Below are 17,853 nucleotides of genomic sequence, written 5' to 3'. Positions count from 1 at the left end.
AATGGGACACAACTTATTTGCTATGAATTCACTACCTTTGAGAATCAGAATCAACCACACTTTACAATGGTCACTGCTATCTTCTGAGCCGAACAACTCCTAGTGTTACGGTATTATCTCACTGACTGAGGCAGATTTGTTGCCTACTGAAAACCTAATTCCTCTTTGCTTTTTCTTAAAACTTTTATTTCCTGTCCAGGAAGTTTCAACTAGTGTGTGATCTTTATCAGCCTGTATACAAGAAGAAATCCATAGCAAAATGGAATGCAGCCCCACAAGATGCCCAGTCACGGCCCCTCCCTGCAAGGCTGTTTGTTCAACAGGTACACGTGGGTCTGGGTCAGCTGCCCCAGAGCCAAGGCTAGGCACAGGGAGGGCAAATTCATCTTTACCCCACTGTGGCTTGAAAGCAATAAACTCTGTTTCAGTCTTTATCTTGGTGGTATTGGCTTTGGCTTTCAAAGAAGGGATGTTTGGTCCCCAGGAGTTCTGACATACATTCATCACAGAATTCTTACTTTCTTCCACAACTCATAAAGGGACCTTTCTTTCAAAATATGAGGGAAAATATTTGTATTTTTTTCTAATTACTTTTCTTTTAGTAAACACAGTGTGACGCTGGCTGAGGAAGAGATCAACATCACAGAAGATTGGTGGCTGTTAGAGCATCTACCAAGCCACTGGGGGATGCCAGCTCTCCCAGAAACTGCTTTCTCTTTTTCCCCTCTTCTTGTCCCCACCAGGCAGGAGACTCAGCCCTGAGCAGAAAGGACGGGAGGCAAGTTAGCTCTTTTCAGGTCCTTTATGCTTTATCTTCTATGGTAAGAATACTAGCAAGGGGGCCAATTAGTGCCACATACCATAGTCATTTCTGGACTGACACTCGCCCATTGGGAACTCATCTGAGACAACCAAAGAGTCTTCAAACAAGCTGCCAAACAGCTTTCAGAAGATTTATCACTGCTGACCTGCTCACCATCAATCTAGAGACCTTGTAATGAAAAACATATCCCTTTAAGAGTCCCCAGAGCCATCCAGTCCCTCACGAAACAGGCCCAATTCTAGCTGAACACAGCTTTGCTGGAAGTGGCTGAAACAGCTTGCATAAGCCTTCATAAGCATCTGAAGAGCACTGAAGTCAAAAGGCTTTGGTTAGTCAGTAAGTCACTCTGTCTGTTCTACCCAGACCATAACAGGATTTAGCAGCCTGCCAGCATCAGGCAGCTTTTTGCTGTACCCATAAAAAGCAATTTTCTTCAGAGAAGATCCAACTTTCAGAAGTGTAAATCAGGGAAGCAATAGTGGCAACAAAAGTCAGGGCTAAATAAAATGCAGAATCACTCCAAGAATAAAACAATCATCTGGAGAAATACTTTCTCTGGTTTACCTTGAGCAGAAGAGGATATTTGCAAATTCTCTGAATTGGAGTCAGTAGATAACCCTCTAGTGGAATGTCTGTTGTCTTTCTGCCTCCCAAGAGCATGCAACCCTATAATCAAAAAAAGAAACAAATGTTACCTCAGACACAAAGATTTCAGACTATTTATGACACAATTTTGTATTTCTAAAACATGCCTTATGGTGAGAAAGCACTTTACCACACCTAAGGTACAGGAAATGGCACTTCACTCACCACGGACATACAGCCATCAAATCTGCAAAGTCCTGCAGGCATCAGCAAAAGAAAATTTGCTGTGGATAACAATGGCTGTGCAGAACGGTATCTTCTCAGAGAAATATTATACAGCTGGTGACTCAAAAAACATCCTAACAGTACAATGGCAAACAGCAAACCTCGATGAACCATTACCTAAAATAATCCAATTTACCCCCACAACAGATACAACCTGTTGTCTTTGTTCACTATGTGAAGTTGTATACTGTTGGTCCAGAAAACTCTTGAAGGCTAAAATAAAGCCTACTAACTAGTAATCATGTAATTAACTTTAGTCAAATTCTTATGTCTGAATTGAACTGGAATTGAAACAAATTAGTCATCTGCATAACATCCACCCAATTCTCTGGTGAAACATTATGCCTGAGCACAGCTGGACAAACAACCTGGGCACCCTGGCTGGCTAACCAGCACATGTGGAATTTCTCAACAGATTATGGAAATTCATTTCTCAGGATTGATATAGAAAGGGAGTTTAGGAACAGGGGATGACATTGGGAAAAAAACAAACCTTATAGTCCTTGACCTGTCCTTAATTTGTAACAAAAATCTGTAATCTTTGTGACAAATCAATACTGCCCTACTGTAAGCTTTTTACACATTGCTTGATGATTGTACTATTGGTTGCTGCCAGAGACAGGTAGTAGTTTCAGGTGGGCTTCAAGTCTATTTCAGATAAACTATGTCCACATTCCTATGCTCAACCATGAATAGGGACTTTGCTGCAAAAGTCACTCCAGTTGCAAACCTGTCCTGTCCACACAGAAGCTGAACTTTAAATGCAGTTCAGCCAAGAACCAGTAGTGTTTTCCCCTGTGAAATACGTGCTGTGGCTCAGACACACTCTGAAATTTAGTGAGCTTTTTGGCTAGAGCTCTGCAATTCTTCTCTTCAAGGCATGTTCACAGACATTATACATTAAATCTCCTTAGTCCTAACTGGTATTTTTATAGACAATTGTCTAAAATAACCTGTCTCCAGGCTATTCTAGATCTGTGGCATTGGCCATCCAGCTCACAATGCTCCCTGTCCAATTTCCAAGTCTCAAGTGATTCAGTCCTTGCCATCTCTTCTTTCAGCCCTCTCTCTAGCTCTGGGCTCAAAACTGCCCTTTAACACTTACTGACTTTTCAAACACATTCTCACATTCTATGTTTCAGCAGCTGTGAGGGGGCAATCGGGCCAAATCTATCCTCACAAGTAAAGCTTTGTACTCTAGTGCTGCCTCCTCTGCATAGTAGCATTGTAGCACTGGTTTGGGAGACAGAGAAGGGAAGGGAGGCCTGGAAGAAACTACAGCACCACAGCTAAGCAGACACATCAGTGCAGCCCTGCTTCCCACACTTTCTGCAATTTTAATAGTCTCTTGGATTCAGGTGCTGCAGCAAGCCACAGCAGACAGTGTGACATCTTTGATGTCCCTCATAATCAGCTTGCCAGCTGCTGTCTCTAACACAAACAGAAAACTCTGTCAATCCAGTGGAAGTGGAGAACATTTTGAAGGTTGGGAAGGACTGTGTTTACATGCACCTTCCCTCGTCTTCCTCATCGGTTTCCCTCACCAGAAGCACCCAAAAAAACCTCATGAACAAGGTAAGGGTCATTTAGTAATTCAAAGTAATGGTTTGGTAAGATTCATTAAACTCAGACATGACAAAGAGACTCTGCCTACGCAACAGCACGAGGGTAGGCTCCCTCTGAGGCCTGTACCTTGTGGCTAAAGTAATGCTCTGGCCCTGCTTGTGACTGATGTTTATATGGAAGTTTTCTTTTGCTGTACTACATTGGGAAAGAACAGAACTTTCACAGCAAGCAAAAAAAAAAAAAAAAAGAGAAGAAAGAAAAGCAGGTCCTTTGCAAGAAAGACAGTCTATTTCACTTCATAGAATTTACTAGGAAAAAAGCTGATGTGACAAATTATTCCCTCACCTATGTGCCAACCCTGTTAAAAATGCCACTCATCCATAGCCAAGGAAACAAGACATTCAAAAATCAAGCAGAATTGGGGTGAAAGTAAGGAGGAGAAACAACCAAGAAAGGAAAGGCAGTGGTAGAAGGCGGTGCCCACTGATTGTTTCTCCTTCCAGCCCAGCCTCTAAGGTGTGTTTGAAGGATGTATGGCCACAGTCCCTCCTTGGATGGGAGTTAGGTTACTTTTGATTTAAGCAGCAATAATGCACTCAAAACAATTCATCCAGACTACATTTCTTGCCCACAACTGGACTCATTGAGAAAAGGACGTCAGAAGCAGGTCACATTTTTCTCATGAGCCTGCAAATGGTGAGCTGGTCAGAGAACTGAGCAGGGAAGCAAATCCAATGGGAACTAGCCTCAGTATTGCTGCTGACTTATTGCATTACTCCTTTCATCATCTGTGCTTCTTTTTTTCTGTTGATTCTTTAAAAAGAAAATCTTCCTTGTTTCCACTACTATCACTCCTGCTTGTAGTGCTCAGTTCTGTGCCTCAACTCATCAGTGATTTCAGTACCCCTCCACCCTGAATGCTCCATACCTGCAAAAGGTAATTCCTGCAAAATGCCCAGCATTCCTGGGATACCAAAAAGTTATTATGAGCACAGGGCAAAGCCAGATCATTCTGTCAAGAGTGCTAGAGAAGGTGCTTACCAGAAGGAATGTTCTCACTGTGGGGATCTTGTTCAATTCCATCAGCAGTCTGAGTGCTTTCTCGTGGTTGCTACAGTACTCCTCGTACACAAAGAATTTGTCTTTCTGCAAGGAAAAACAAAGTAACTTATTGACTCAGACACCACTGGAGAGATTATTTTGCCACCGTCTGCTACCAAATTCTTTATAAAGAGAGGTGGACTCCAAGTGGCATTCGCATTGGAGTTTTCAGGAAGTGTGTGACACTCGTAATGTGAGTAATGTATATAGGTGCTCACTAATTCCTGATTTACTCTGTTGTAAGTTAACAGAGACTTTTCTGAGCACTGAGACTTTCAGCACTTTTCCTCTTAATGCTTCACTGAGATAATAGGTATTCTTTCCTGAAAGGAGGGATTTTGCTAACTTGGGAATACTTGCATTTGTGTCAGGATAATCCATGAAAGTAGCCAGAAGCAAAACTAAACCAGAAGCAAGGGGGCTCACCACTCCTGCAGGAGGAAGAATGCCAGGTGGCTGGGAAGAGCCAAGGCCTGAAAAAAGCTCTGAGATCTGGAGGGGAACTATAACACGAAGCAGTCAGCTGGAAATCCCCTGCCTTTCAAGGGGTGAGAGCCAGTAGGTTGGCTGGTTTGCTTTGTCTTCTGAAACAAGCAGCAGACAAAACTTAACAGATATATATAATAGTTTCTGTAACTGGAAGAATTTCACCAAATACACACCAAATAACCAACATATTACAGATACTAAAGGAAGGGAAGGGTAGCTTCACAACTAGATTGAACTACTAATATTGGGACATGACACACCCACCAGCACATGCTGGAATGAAATCCCCTGGTAAGAAATGAAGGTCAGCTGGCAGGTCAGGGTCAGCAAGCTCTGCTCTACTGATCTTCAGATTCAAAGACAGTGCAACTCCTTCTATCTAAAATGACCAGAGATGCTGAACCCATTGCAAACACTAGATATCTGGAAACACTGGAGTGATTCACAAAAGAAGCAGGAACAACTATTTCCATGCCCAAGCAGATAAGGCAAGGGGTGAGTTGATCCTCTCAAAGCTGGTAGGAAGGGCTGAACTTTCAGCAGCTATATTCAGAGCTTCCAGTATTGCATTCACTAGAAAAAAAGGAGGGTCATGAGATTGTATTAAGCTTTAGGCAAAATGAATGATTCAGAAGCCAAAAACCCCATCATTTTTGAGTGCTTCTTGTGATAGCACTTAATTTCCTGGTTCAGGTTGGCTTCTATGCTATAATGCAGCGCCATTATACAGCTCCACTGTCTGGTGGAGGCACCAGACAGGCTAGTTTGCATATCAAAAATAATTTCAAAGCATTTGTGTGGCACTCTGCAGGGTAATATGTGAGGCTTTCCAAAGCTACCATCTCAGAGCACCAAGCCATGTAGCCAATGCCTTCCAGAGTTTGCTGTTGCATTCACAGCAGGATTCTGGTCTGAAAACATTCTATCTGAACCTTTTAATCTCCACAGAATTTGAAAGTTAATTTTTTTTTGAGTTTTGATTGGAGTCCTAGCATTCTTAGAGCTTCCTGTGTCAGCTGAAGGTACTTTCAGCATCTAGCTACTTTTAAGACTGCTCACAGTGATCCAAGAAAAAAACTACTGCCAGCTGAAAGAGTTTACTAGCAGGAAACCATGGGACTACAGCTGCAGTCACTGGGTATTCTCTTTGCTATTGTCACAAGGAAAAGAAATTGCATTTATGTTAGTTAGGAGAATTTGACATTCGGGTCAGATGTTCAATGGTAGATATACATGTTCAGAGTCTGTAAAATGCTTTTGGGTTTGGTTTAATTATTTTTTCCTTTCCTTGTACTTCAAAAGAAAGAACTGAGAATAAATAGATGTATGTCCAAACACAAGAACAATGGTACAAAGCAAATAAAACAACAGCCACAAAGGGTATGGTGCAAAGAGCTGGAATGCAGATGTTCAGGACTTTTATCCTTCATCAGCAGCTGTTCATGTTGCTACTGGGGTGCATTACTGGGGACCTGCAAAGAAACAAAAGTTTCTGACCACCAGATGCAGGAAAAGGCAGGCCTGGGTCCACAGCACAATAGAAAAAAAGGCAACAGGATTGTTGTCAACCATAAAAACAGGAGAGCTACAGAGTAAAACAGACACAGAAGTTCTTCCCACATCTCCACTCACTTCTCCTCAACTCCCTGGATGCACACAAGCACCATGCTTGACACTTAAAACAGCAGCCATTAACACAGAACCATCCATTACATTAGTGCACATAAAATGTCACTGCTCAGGTTTCTGACTGCAGCTTTGAGTGCCTGGAGTTTGGGAGGCTATATTTAGATGACGACAAAATCCTTTTGCTAAAGCTCAAGACAGAACAATAATTATACACACACCAGAGTGCTTTCCTCAAGTCTTTCCCATCTGTACCCCACGTTGTCAACCCACAAATATGAGAACTATGCTTAAAATTACTCGTTGTCTGAAGTGTTTCATTTTCTCCCTGGGTGATACTCAGTCCTAGTCTCTCCCATAGCCTGGTGAGGAAATTATCAGTTACATAATTACAGATGTTAGCTCAGGAATTCTGAACCTGCAGTTGCTCTAGGTTAAAGTGCAATTATGGTCAGAGATGACCAGATAAAAATGGCACTTTCTTACTCAGCAAATCTGCTGGATACACAGCTAGACCTTCTGTTTTGGTGACAGAAGTAAGACTGTACTGTTCTCAGTTTGGTTGAAATAAGTCTTTAACCATTCGTTTATTCTCCAAATATGTTGTTTTGGATCCATTAGTACTGCCCACAAATGAATGCAAATGTGAAAACAGTTTTGACTAGAAAAAAGCAAATAAGACATTTGGAAAACTGCAGCATTTTATTTGGACATCTTTTTAACAAGGCATGGCATTTTCTTGTTTCAAAGCAGGCTGAAACCAGCCTTGTCAACATCAAAAACCTAAACAGAAGACATAATTCTCAACGAAACAATATCCTCGATGACTTAGACAGTAAAACCGATCACTCATGCAACATTGCTCCAAAAAATGAGCGTACACACATTTCCCTAGAACAAGATTCTAGCTATTACATCCCCAAACCTCTAGAAATATGGCAATACCAGAAACAAAGGATCAGACAATTCTCTGCCCTTCTGCTCCACACACCCTTTCCTGCCCTGCAAAAGCGAGCCTGTGCTCACAAGGTGTGGTCACTCCACAGTCAGCACTTGTGCCCTCTCTGACATTAGAGACACGTCCCACATGCTGCTTTTGTTTAAGGCTGTACATGGGATTTGGAATGAATTTTCAAGGATGTTCTGTACCATCTGTTACAGTCACACTGAACTGCAGCTCCAGAATAAACTCTAGCACCTACCATCAGACAATGAATTTCTGATCACCCAACCAAATGGAGTACAGTAGGGCATACAATGTCTGTCTTCTGAAGGAAAACAATTCTTCACACCTGAATATCAGAGCAAGCACATTTCATCGTCTTAAAATACTTCAAAAAGACAATGTGCATTAATTTCTTTTTTGGAATTGCAAAATCTGCTTGCTTGCCTTAGGTGTTACTCAAGACTTGAATCCTTCTGAACTGGAGGTCCTTGGCACAACATTGGGCCCGTAACAACTACCATCCCTGGATGTATTCAAAAGAGGTGTCAGTGTGGCACTTGGGCACACGGTTCAATGGTGAACATGGTGGTGGTGCTGGGTTGACATGGGACTTGGTGGTCCTAAAGGTCTTTTCCAACCTTGATGATTCCATGATTCTATAAAAGCAGCGTTCTGTTTCTGAAGGCTGGTGGATCGTTGCCAAGAAAGGCTCTTCTAGGCCAAGACAGACCAGGAAGGGTCAGGCCTATGTAGACTAGAGGACATTAAGGATACACAAATCTCATGAAGAGGACCCAAGCACTGCAATCTGATGGAACTCCACATGGTGAATCTGGGGATTGCTACAAGGATATACGATACACAGAAACTCAGAGAAAACATGGTCCACTAGAAAAATGCAGGGTCTGGATAAAACAGTGCTTCAAGAATTCTCAAGCTGCTGCAAGGGCTGCACAGACACCCAGGCCGCTGCAAGGGCTGCAAGGATACCCAGGCTGCTGCAAGAGCTGCTTGAACATCACACACCCCTGCCTGCAACACCAGGCAAGCACCTGCAGGAGTATTGTTTCTGAGGCACTTGAAATTGTGCTGCTTTTTTGAAATTTTTGGAACAAAAGCAGACAAATTCTCAGCAATAAAATGTGATCACATGGGTGAGAAAAAATTTAAAAATTCAACAGGAAAGGGAAGAGTTTCTAAAAATACAATGTTGTTTAGCTCAGTTTGATGTGGTGTCCATTGTTCTAACCTCATTCACAAGTTTTTTCCCACCCTACCTACAACTTTCATACAAGACACATATTGTCATAGTATTGCTACAAGCCTTAGAGAATAGGGGCTGGAGAGCTTATGACAGGAAACTGTATTTTCAGATAGCATTATGTCATTGTACTTACAAATTTTAAGAAAACATTTCCCAGCTCATGCTGAGACTGGGGTTCTGGTTGCAAACAAAATTCCAGAGCAGCCAGGAACTCCTTGTGAACACCAAGAATGTCTTCAATATTAGAAAATAAGATCTGAAATATAAAGAGAAAAACATTGCTCGTTTTTAATGTATGTCAGCATTTTTTGCTAAGTAGTAATGCCAAAATACTGTGGAGCTCTACTTACCATGGAGACTTACCATGATAGGATCCAGAGCTGAGACAGGGACTTGTAAAGAATGAATTACACTGTATTTGCCCCTTTCCTAGCCCCCTATAAAAATCTTTATTGCTACTGAAGTACCTGCTGTAAATTAAGGCTATCTTTACAGACCCCTGAGCATGATAAATGCAAGCAACCTCTTTTAAGTCTTGAGAATATTTCCTATGAGAACAGCCAGGTAAATGGAACCACAAGGCCAAACTCATTTTGCAGGAGACAGAAGCAGGGAATAGTTTGCCTTTCCTTCCCATGCATTAGAAATCCCTTTCTGGAAGAAAGGGACTTGAAGGTAGCACACACAGGGGTGGACCTCTAAATAGGAGACAAAATCTGCCATATGGAATCCAGCCTTACACTGCCCAGAGTACAGAATGGTGTACATTTCTCACAAACCTCAAGAGCAGCATTTAGAGTCCCTTTCACTGACGTCAGTGACACCAAAAGGCACGTGTAGAGGGGAAGAGGCCCCTCGTTCAACCCTGTATGAAAAGGTAATGGTGACAGTTAAATGATCCCTGTGATTAGAATATACGTGTGCTAAGGGGAATAAACTGCCAGGGTGAAAGATGCTATAAACACATTATAAATCTTGGTCATTTTCATACAAAATATGAAAAGAAAGTGTGAATCCATGTGTAGGAGATGGAATACTACCTAGAGAGGGGCAGAAGTCCTGACGTGAGGTGACAGCCATCAGTACTGGCAGCCACTGGAGGGAAGGCTAAATGGGCAGAGTAAATCCTGAAGTCTGCAGTGACATACGTGCTGCAGACAATGTTTCTATCTCTTTGCTTTCCCTATGTCACTTGCAAAGAGAAGACCTGCAGTGCAGTCAAGCAAGCTTTCACACTGGAAGAAGCCTCTCAGATCTGGCTCAGTGAGTGGGTGACCCTAAAGTATGCAGCATGACAGAGCCAGCCTTCATCTTCCTGGCATTTGCTGTGGGAAGTGATCACGCCTAACATCTCCAAACACTTCCTAAAATGCCTTACCGTAACACTAAACTCTTCAACTTTATGCAGAAGAATTTATTCACCAGATGTAGCACTGAGTCAGGCTGGTGATGAGGAGCAATTCAGACAAACAATTATCTGTAAATTAAGTCTAATCATTAAAGTTAGGACTGAAACCTCAATTCCTGGTTTAAAACCAGTTTCTCTCTGGTTTAGCATGGGTAGACAGGATCAGGAATTCAAGGCCTTCCTCTCTGCAGGTAGCCAGGTTCAACTCCATACTTCCATTACTCACAAAGATGGGCAGAGTATTTCTCTCAAACTCCTCCTTAAAGCTGACTGCCTGTCCAGAGCAGAGCCTGTTGTATCTTCCTTGTCTTTGCTTCCCTCTCCCTTCGGGAATTCTGACAAACAGTGCTCTGCACCATCATTATTGCCCGCTTGTGCCTCAGAGCTCCTTTCTAGCTCTCAAGAAGCTGAAAGATTCCGACACACTGAATTTGCACTGACTGGCTCTGAACCCACAAAAAGGCCAGGGAGCTAGGATCCTTTCGTTGTGCCCTAGAAACTTCCTGTGCTAATTCAAGTGGAGCCTGCAAGCGTTCTGTCACGTGGCTGAAAGTGATGCACCGATGCAGTAGCCCTTGCCTGCATTGCTTTGCCAGAAGCTGTGCCAGAAGTGGATTAACAAGCAAGAGGAAAACATCTGTCAGGGATGATTTTATCCTTCAGGAGCAGTCTTAAGGAGTGTTTTTTGATCCAAGGAATATCTGTGCAATCTAATGAATTCTGAGGTGATCAGTAAATCTCTGCTTGCAGCAGAATTTGCAGGTAAGAATCACTTGAATCACTTGAAAATCAAGGCAGCAGACAGACCCTGACTGCACATCCAAACCAACTACCAGCCTTGTCCACACCCTCAAGTTGTACTGCCCTCAAACTGCTTTATTAGTGAAGTGACAGCAGTGCCTGCTGTGAGCATTACATAATAGTATCATATCAGGAGACTTATTCCCACATGAGGCAGTGAATAAATTCAAACCAATTTTTTATGACATTGCTGCAGCTGTTAGTCACTGGTGCACTTGTAAAATCTGGGCCTGGCACAGGACTCAATGTGGCCTTTCTGGAGAGGGCTACAGTGGCTAAAGATTACCAAAATCTCTGGTGCTCAGCACCAGCTGTAGGAGAAATCTCCAAAATAACAATGGAGGCAATAACTCAACTTATCTTAAAAACCACTTTCTCCTTTTGCTCAGAGGTGACTGACTGCCTGAATGGCCCTTATTTTCCTCTAGGCATTTCTGCATGTGAAGAAGGAGAATAAAGATGGGCTTCTCCTTACATAAGCTGCCAAGCCACTTTTATAGTCTCTTCTACTGTTGGTCATCTCACAGCTCTCTGGTGACTCAAGACACATAATATCAGCAGGCAGCTTATCAGAAGGCCCAACACCACCGTGCTTTTCCTGGCTCTACCAGCTAGGTGGGAGAAAGGAGTGGGAAATAAAAAACAAGTATCTTTCAACTGCAGGAAAGACAAATTATTTGGTATACCAGGAGATGGGGGGTGGAAGGAGGAGACAATATTAACTCTGGAAACTATGGACACATGAAAACTGTGCCTTGTAATTCTGTTTCACCAGAAATAGGCATAAGCCTTTTATCACTGAAGGGAAGTTCTCTTACTGAAAGCTGGGTATTGTAGTAACAGCAATAAATGAAGATTCACAGTGGTCTCAAAAAGATCCCCCAGACATTTCAAGAATGACACAAAAATAAAGTGGCACTTCCCCAGAGGAGTATGAAGAAACTTCAAGTATAAATTCTGCTGCACAGGATTTGTAGGCACTGCATCTGATTATGTGGGAGTCATAATTAATATTCATTTTGATTACATGAATATTGATAGAATAATAATTTTTATCAACATCAACAAATAGTTGGGTACATTTCTTTTCATGCAGAGCATAGTTTTTGCACACTTCTATGTACACAAAATCTACTGTCACTAATCACTTGCCTACTTTTTTCTTCAGCCAACCCTGATCTTACTCCAGATGCTGGACAGTGAGTTTTTGGAGAGTGGGGATTTCAGATTTCCAGATCTGAAGACAGCAAGAAGCTGAGCTCCACAAAGCTGCCAGCAGTCTTGTTCCCAGCCCATTCTGATGCCAGCCAGGCAATACCACACACCTTGCTGGGCTGAAGAACTGCCAGCCAAGGTGGGGCTAGAACCCTGCTCACCTGGTACATGCAGGGAGACTGGCACAGAAAACAGAGGAGCCAGCCGGGAATCACGCGCCAGCTGCAGCAGCACTGCAGGTGTGACACACCTCCTGCGGCTGTCCTGCTCCCACGGGGCCACAGGGCAAAGCTGCTGCTGATTCAGGAGCTCCAGGACCAAACACAAGTGCAGTCAAGCACCATCCAGTGGCAAACAAACTGCACTCTGCCCCATCCATCAGTGGGTTTCACTTGCGTTTGTGTATGAAGAGGGCTTTGGTTTCATGTGCACATGGGTACAAGGCGAGTTTTTTAGCCAAATAACTACAAGAAAGTGTTTTGTGTATTTATGAAATTAATGAGCAACATGCAACCCTATGACCACAGGCACTAGAGAAGCCTGTATCTCACAGTTCTCTATGTCCCTTAACTATTGCCAGGTGCAAAATTCATCCAGGAACCTCCTCATGCAAGGGTCTCACAATATGTAGACCTCCAACAAAAACCCAAATTCCTTTCCACAAGAACATAAAGGAAAATTCTTGCCTCCTTTTCATAAGCCCTATCAAATTTCTATTAGTAGAAAACAGCAGATGCAAATTGGCTAACTGAATGCTGTCAAACAAAACAGACAAGGGCTGTGAATTCCCTGCCTTTCCTCTCAAAGACATTGAAATGGCCCCTCAGTACTCTACTCAGCATTTCACAAATCTTGCCAAAAGTTAGTATTTCTGACAACACTACACTGTTGTCAAATTTTACTAAAATTAGCCGGTGAGATGAAAAATTACTGGAAGATGACAGCTATAAGAATGGGCAAACAGATTGACAGATAAACTGTCAACATGAGCTCCTTTCCTTAGGGAATCAGCTTAATAAAAACCATCAATATGGCAAGAGGATATTTGATATTCATATCCCTGAATCTAGCCTTTCATTGCATATCACTTCCCCTACCAAGAAAACAAGGAAGACAGAAGAAATACCTTAACATTCTCCTCTGTTATGTACTTCTCAGCTTTGTCCACTGCATTCTGTCGGATCCGGTGAAGAAATGCCTGCACAGATAAAAGAAGATTTATGTTCGAATTGTTTGATAATAGTTTGATTTCACTATTTTATTTCCTCTAGGTTTCCATCAACACAGTGTGGCTGATTACCTCTAAGACTGAAAGAATGTAAACATTTAGGAACTCCCCACCACAGCTATGCAGGCTGCATGCAGGCACTACCAAAGACATTCCCTACAAGCTGTTGGGCTTTGACTGACAATAAATGTCTTCCCTTTGTTGAAGCTTTTAGCTTTAATTATCTGTATCTAGTAGTAGACTACAGCAGGGCCCACTGGCTCCTCTGAAGGCTTCCTGTGTCTCCAGGATGCAGCTGTTCCACCCCAGGGCAGCATGCTTGGCCCGCAGCGAGATGTGTGTCAGCAAGAGACTGCAGTAACAAGGGAGGGACAGTCACACTGCTGGAGCTGAGGCACATCAGATCCACGAGCTGGGGCTAGGGACAAGTTCAACAGGCTCAATATGTGGGGAAGGGAAATGGGAATCACCAGACAGTGCCTGTGATATACTGTCCTGTTCACTTTATTTCAGTTGGTTAAAAAAAGACGAAGCAATGCTAGAACTTTTCACTTAGGTCGGGTTTCCCCTTCTCTCAGCTCTGCACAACTCTGGCTTTAACAGCCAAATCAATAAAAAGCTCCATGCCAGATACAAATGGACAGTGATCTGAACATCAGCCTGAAAAGCAGAACTCTGGCTACCTGAAGTTGGGAGGACCTACTTGCATTTGCACTGAACACACCCACAAACCTATTTGATTCAGTGGGAAGGGTTTAGAAAAGAGCATGGGATTTCCATCTCAAAACTCCACTGGTTTAGCAACTACCAGCTAAAAGGCACTTCTGAACTGAGAGCAGAGAATTTTATATCCACAGGCATCTGCAAAGATGGAAATACCTGCAGGAGAGACTGAAGGGCAGCCAGAGAGGACAGAATCTGCTGCAATAAACTACATAACCTCTGCAAAGAAGGGAAGAGAGCTTTTATCTCTGGTCTTGTCAATGGTTTCTAACTTGCCTCCCACACAAAGGAGTGGGCCCTGGGGAGTGCAGTGAACAAGGATGAAAGAACTTCTCTTACCCACCTGAGAGAGTGAGGGGAAGTTGGTCATGTCTTTATTTAGGGCACAAAGCAGCTTTGTTACAGCTTGATAATAAAAAGCCTTTAAAAGCTGAACTATTCCTGAGCAAGGTCCATGTCAGCTGGTGCATACTCCTCTTTTGCTTTTTCCCTATTGCCTGCTGGGATCAGCAGCAGGTTACAACCTGTTAAGAAGTAATGTCACTGAACCAAACTTACAGCTTATGGAATGCCTTCATCTCTGGTGTTTTGCTTGGCAGATAGTGAACATGACGGACTGACTTTCAGCTCTAAAAGGGGCACATCTCTGCTCCAGCTTAGGCATGGCTCTCTGTCATTCATCAGCCATTCACACTTTACAGGGCAGGTACCAGTAAAAAAGACATTAATTAATGAAGCACAGAGACCCTACATTTGTTTTTAGCCCTGGCTTTTCAACCTGCTTTTGAACAAATTACAGGGACCATAACCACATTGCTCCTCTAGTATTGCTAAATAGGAAGAAGATCTTGGCTACATTCCAGCTAGATATGGAGAACTTGGAGGAGTTTGTGGGGACTAAGAAGTCTGAAGAATAGATTCCTGCATCAAAGGAACAGGACACATGTGCCAGTGGCTGAAGTGTTATTTCGTAAGGACCAGCCAGTCCACACTGCCAATAATCTGGCCAGGAACTGTAGCACTCAGCAGCAGTCAGGGAACTGCCTGAGATGAAGTGTTCAGCATGATGACTGATGACAGGAGGAATACCTGCTGCACTCCCACTGCAGCACTGGGTGTGATAGCTGAGCATTGGTAACCAGGCACCTGAGTCATACAAGGTGGCACATTATTCTAGACACTCTGGCAAGTCAGGCAGTGACTTCCCTTGCTTTAATCACAAACATGTTTGGAGAAAACAAACCCAATTGAAATGATCAATTAATCTACATAATTAGCAGCTCCACTGGTGACTAATAGTTACCTGCATGTCAGTCCCAGTATGAAGGGTCTAATAATAGAGAACTGTATACAGAAGTGCAAATCACATTAGCTGTTACAGGCCACTCAATAAAAAAGTGGAGACTATTAATCTAAAAAACAACTTTTCAGTGATGCTTGTCTGAAAAGACTACATGATGTGAGTACATAAAAGGGAGAAGAGAGGAAAATCAAATGAAAAATAAAAACGGCATAGAAGCAGAAAGAGGAAGAAGGCTGAAAGACCTAGAAGGGAAACAGACAGTCAACTTCGTAGATAAGTCTTTCAAATCTCCTACAGCCTCTGATTTGCCTTGATGTGCATGGACAGCAGTCTCTCCAGTAATAATAAAACAAGACAGTTACAAGAGATTTTGGTCTTACAAATTTAATAGTCTACTTTCCAAAATGCAATTCCCCTCAAATTAACAAAACTTAGTGGATGCAGAACAAGTTTGTTCCCCATTTTTCAATACCTAGTGAGGTGCAAGAAGAATCTTTTGCAACACAGTCATTCAAATAAAAAGTATGAAAACCACAAGCTATTAAACAGCAGCTCATGGAGATAATGCTGTATGTCCCATTCACATGGCAACACCACTTTCTTCAAAACCACTTCCTGCTTGGAAAAAGCAACCCTCTTCCCAGAGATGTTATTCTGACATGCAGGTCAGCACTTCCCAAACTTCTCCACTGATTTTTTATGCTACTTGTTTTATTAGGGTCTAAGCTCATCTGCACTAGCCCTCTAATCACCTGGTGACACAGCCTTCAAGATCTATTACAGATGTAGTGTGCAACTCTTTTGGGGGGAGGGAGTGCTATGATCTTTCATGAGACCTTTTGATTTAGCTGGAAAATCAGAGTTATTTGGACCACAACATCACCAAACTCTTAACTGCTTTTCATATGGGCCTTGCTGAACTCAGCTTGTAGCCTTAACCAGGGAAAATTAGTATTTTCCATCTTCTATGTAGCAGAAGTAACATGAGCCAAACACTAAGGATGAGGCAGTGACAGTTTGCTCATGCCCCTTCTCAAAATTCATGCTTAAGGCAGATACTTCCTCAAACATTCAGAAATAGCAAGAGACTTCTTACTAAACAGGCAAAGTGTGCCTGCCCCTGAGGGAAACGAAAAGGAGAACAGAAACAGACAGGGTGAGGCAACTGGTCCCCGTGTTGCTGGAGAAGCAACAACTTAAAGCACAGTCCTGTAAAACCTGTTTCCTGAACAGCTGACTGGAATGTCACATTGCACTTAAGAGACAAGTGAGACAATCTCATTAAACTCATCGGTGATCAGGACTGATTCAGAACAAGGGTCCAGGGATCTAAATGAGCCTAGAATTTTCAGGGTTAATATTAATAAATTGCTTTACACTTGTGCCATCAATTGTTTAAAGCTTCTTGCAAGTGCAGATATCTTGTTTCCAAGAAAATGTGTTCACAGTGACAAATTAAGAGGTGACATGAACAATAAATTCCAACATTTGACCATCACTAGCATCTTCACCTTGCAACTACAGAATAGGGGTCATACATATGAACAAGAACTTGCAAGCATAATTTTAATTTCTCTTTTCTTCATCACTTGAATTAGTGTTGCCACTAAAGTTGGCTGTTAGAAGTCTTTGCCTCCATACCAAAAAACCCTATTCCTTTAGCAAAGCAGCTCAAAGGTCCTGTGGGAACCTTTCAGCTTTACTGAAATAGTCTGACAAATTGAGTGTTTGCTGAAGTTCATATTTTAAGAGCAGATGCATCCTTGCTAATATTACTCAATTGTTAGCTTTGAACCTTTGTCATTTTGATCATGTTCTTTTGCTTTCTATCAGATATGCAGTTCGTAAGCTAGAGCTCTACACAAATGACAGGAAACAAATATCCTGCATCCCCATCCCACGTGTCAAATGCAGTTCTCACCTGAGTCGACCTGAGGTCTGAAAGACAATGCAATAAATAATCTCAAAGTAACATAGCAGTGACTGCACAGGGCTATTCAAATCTTTCAGCATTTCCCTCCAAGGGTGTTGTACACTCACAGCCTTGAGTCGCCACCCAGCTGAGAACGCAGAGCTCACTGGGGTGAGCCTGCTTCAGTTCTGCTGCTCCCGCCACGGCCTGCAGTGCTGTGCACTGTTAGCCAGGATCCACTGATGCCCATCCTGGAGACAGCTGGACTTTAAACACAGATGAAGTCATTCTTGAGCAAATACAGATGACTGCTTTTCCAATATCTCCTGCTGTCCTGGGCAAATGCCAGTATACAATGTAGAATACTAGGCCTGACTCAGGTTTTTCAGTTGTGAAATTAACTTAGAACACTGAAAATCAGAAGCAACTCCTTTGACATTACTAGCATTACACATGTAAAATGGAGCAATACTGAAGCAACTGTACTACATCTAAAGAGCCTATTACATACCTCTTACTGGTAATCCAGTATTCCCTGGTTGCTCAATTACTGGCTACTATATTAATATTTCTATAAA

At 42.5% G+C, this 17,853-nt stretch overlaps 1 protein-coding gene across 9 annotated transcripts in view; it reads right to left on the bottom strand.

Moving 5' to 3' along the window:
- Nucleotides 1–17,853, bottom strand: part of PREX1 (phosphatidylinositol-3,4,5-trisphosphate dependent Rac exchange factor 1) — a 122,775-nt gene that overhangs the window by 53,953 nt on the left and 50,969 nt on the right. For 7 of the 9 annotated variants that reach the window (XM_068208120.1, XM_068208118.1, XM_068208119.1 and 4 more), the window contains exons 2-5: nt 13,236–13,307; nt 8,819–8,941; nt 4,301–4,405; nt 1,388–1,489 (exon numbers count right to left, since the gene is read on the bottom strand). In XM_068208120.1, coding sequence (XP_068064221.1) covers nt 1,388–1,489; nt 4,301–4,405; nt 8,819–8,941; nt 13,236–13,307 — 402 coding nt within the window. Of the gene's footprint in view, nt 1–1,387; nt 1,490–4,300; nt 4,406–4,786; nt 4,921–8,818; nt 8,942–13,235; nt 13,308–13,409; nt 13,506–17,853 lie in introns of those variants that run through there. The other 2 variants (XM_068208121.1, XM_068208125.1) reach the window with 2 other exon arrangements.

The sequence above is a fragment of the Anomalospiza imberbis genome, chromosome 17 (genome assembly GCF_031753505.1).
Source record: "Anomalospiza imberbis isolate Cuckoo-Finch-1a 21T00152 chromosome 17, ASM3175350v1, whole genome shotgun sequence".
In the NCBI taxonomy this organism is placed as follows: domain Eukaryota; kingdom Metazoa; phylum Chordata; class Aves; order Passeriformes; family Viduidae; genus Anomalospiza; species Anomalospiza imberbis.
Note: the sequence above shows the minus strand (reverse complement) of the source record. Positions and strands in the feature narration are given on the sequence as shown.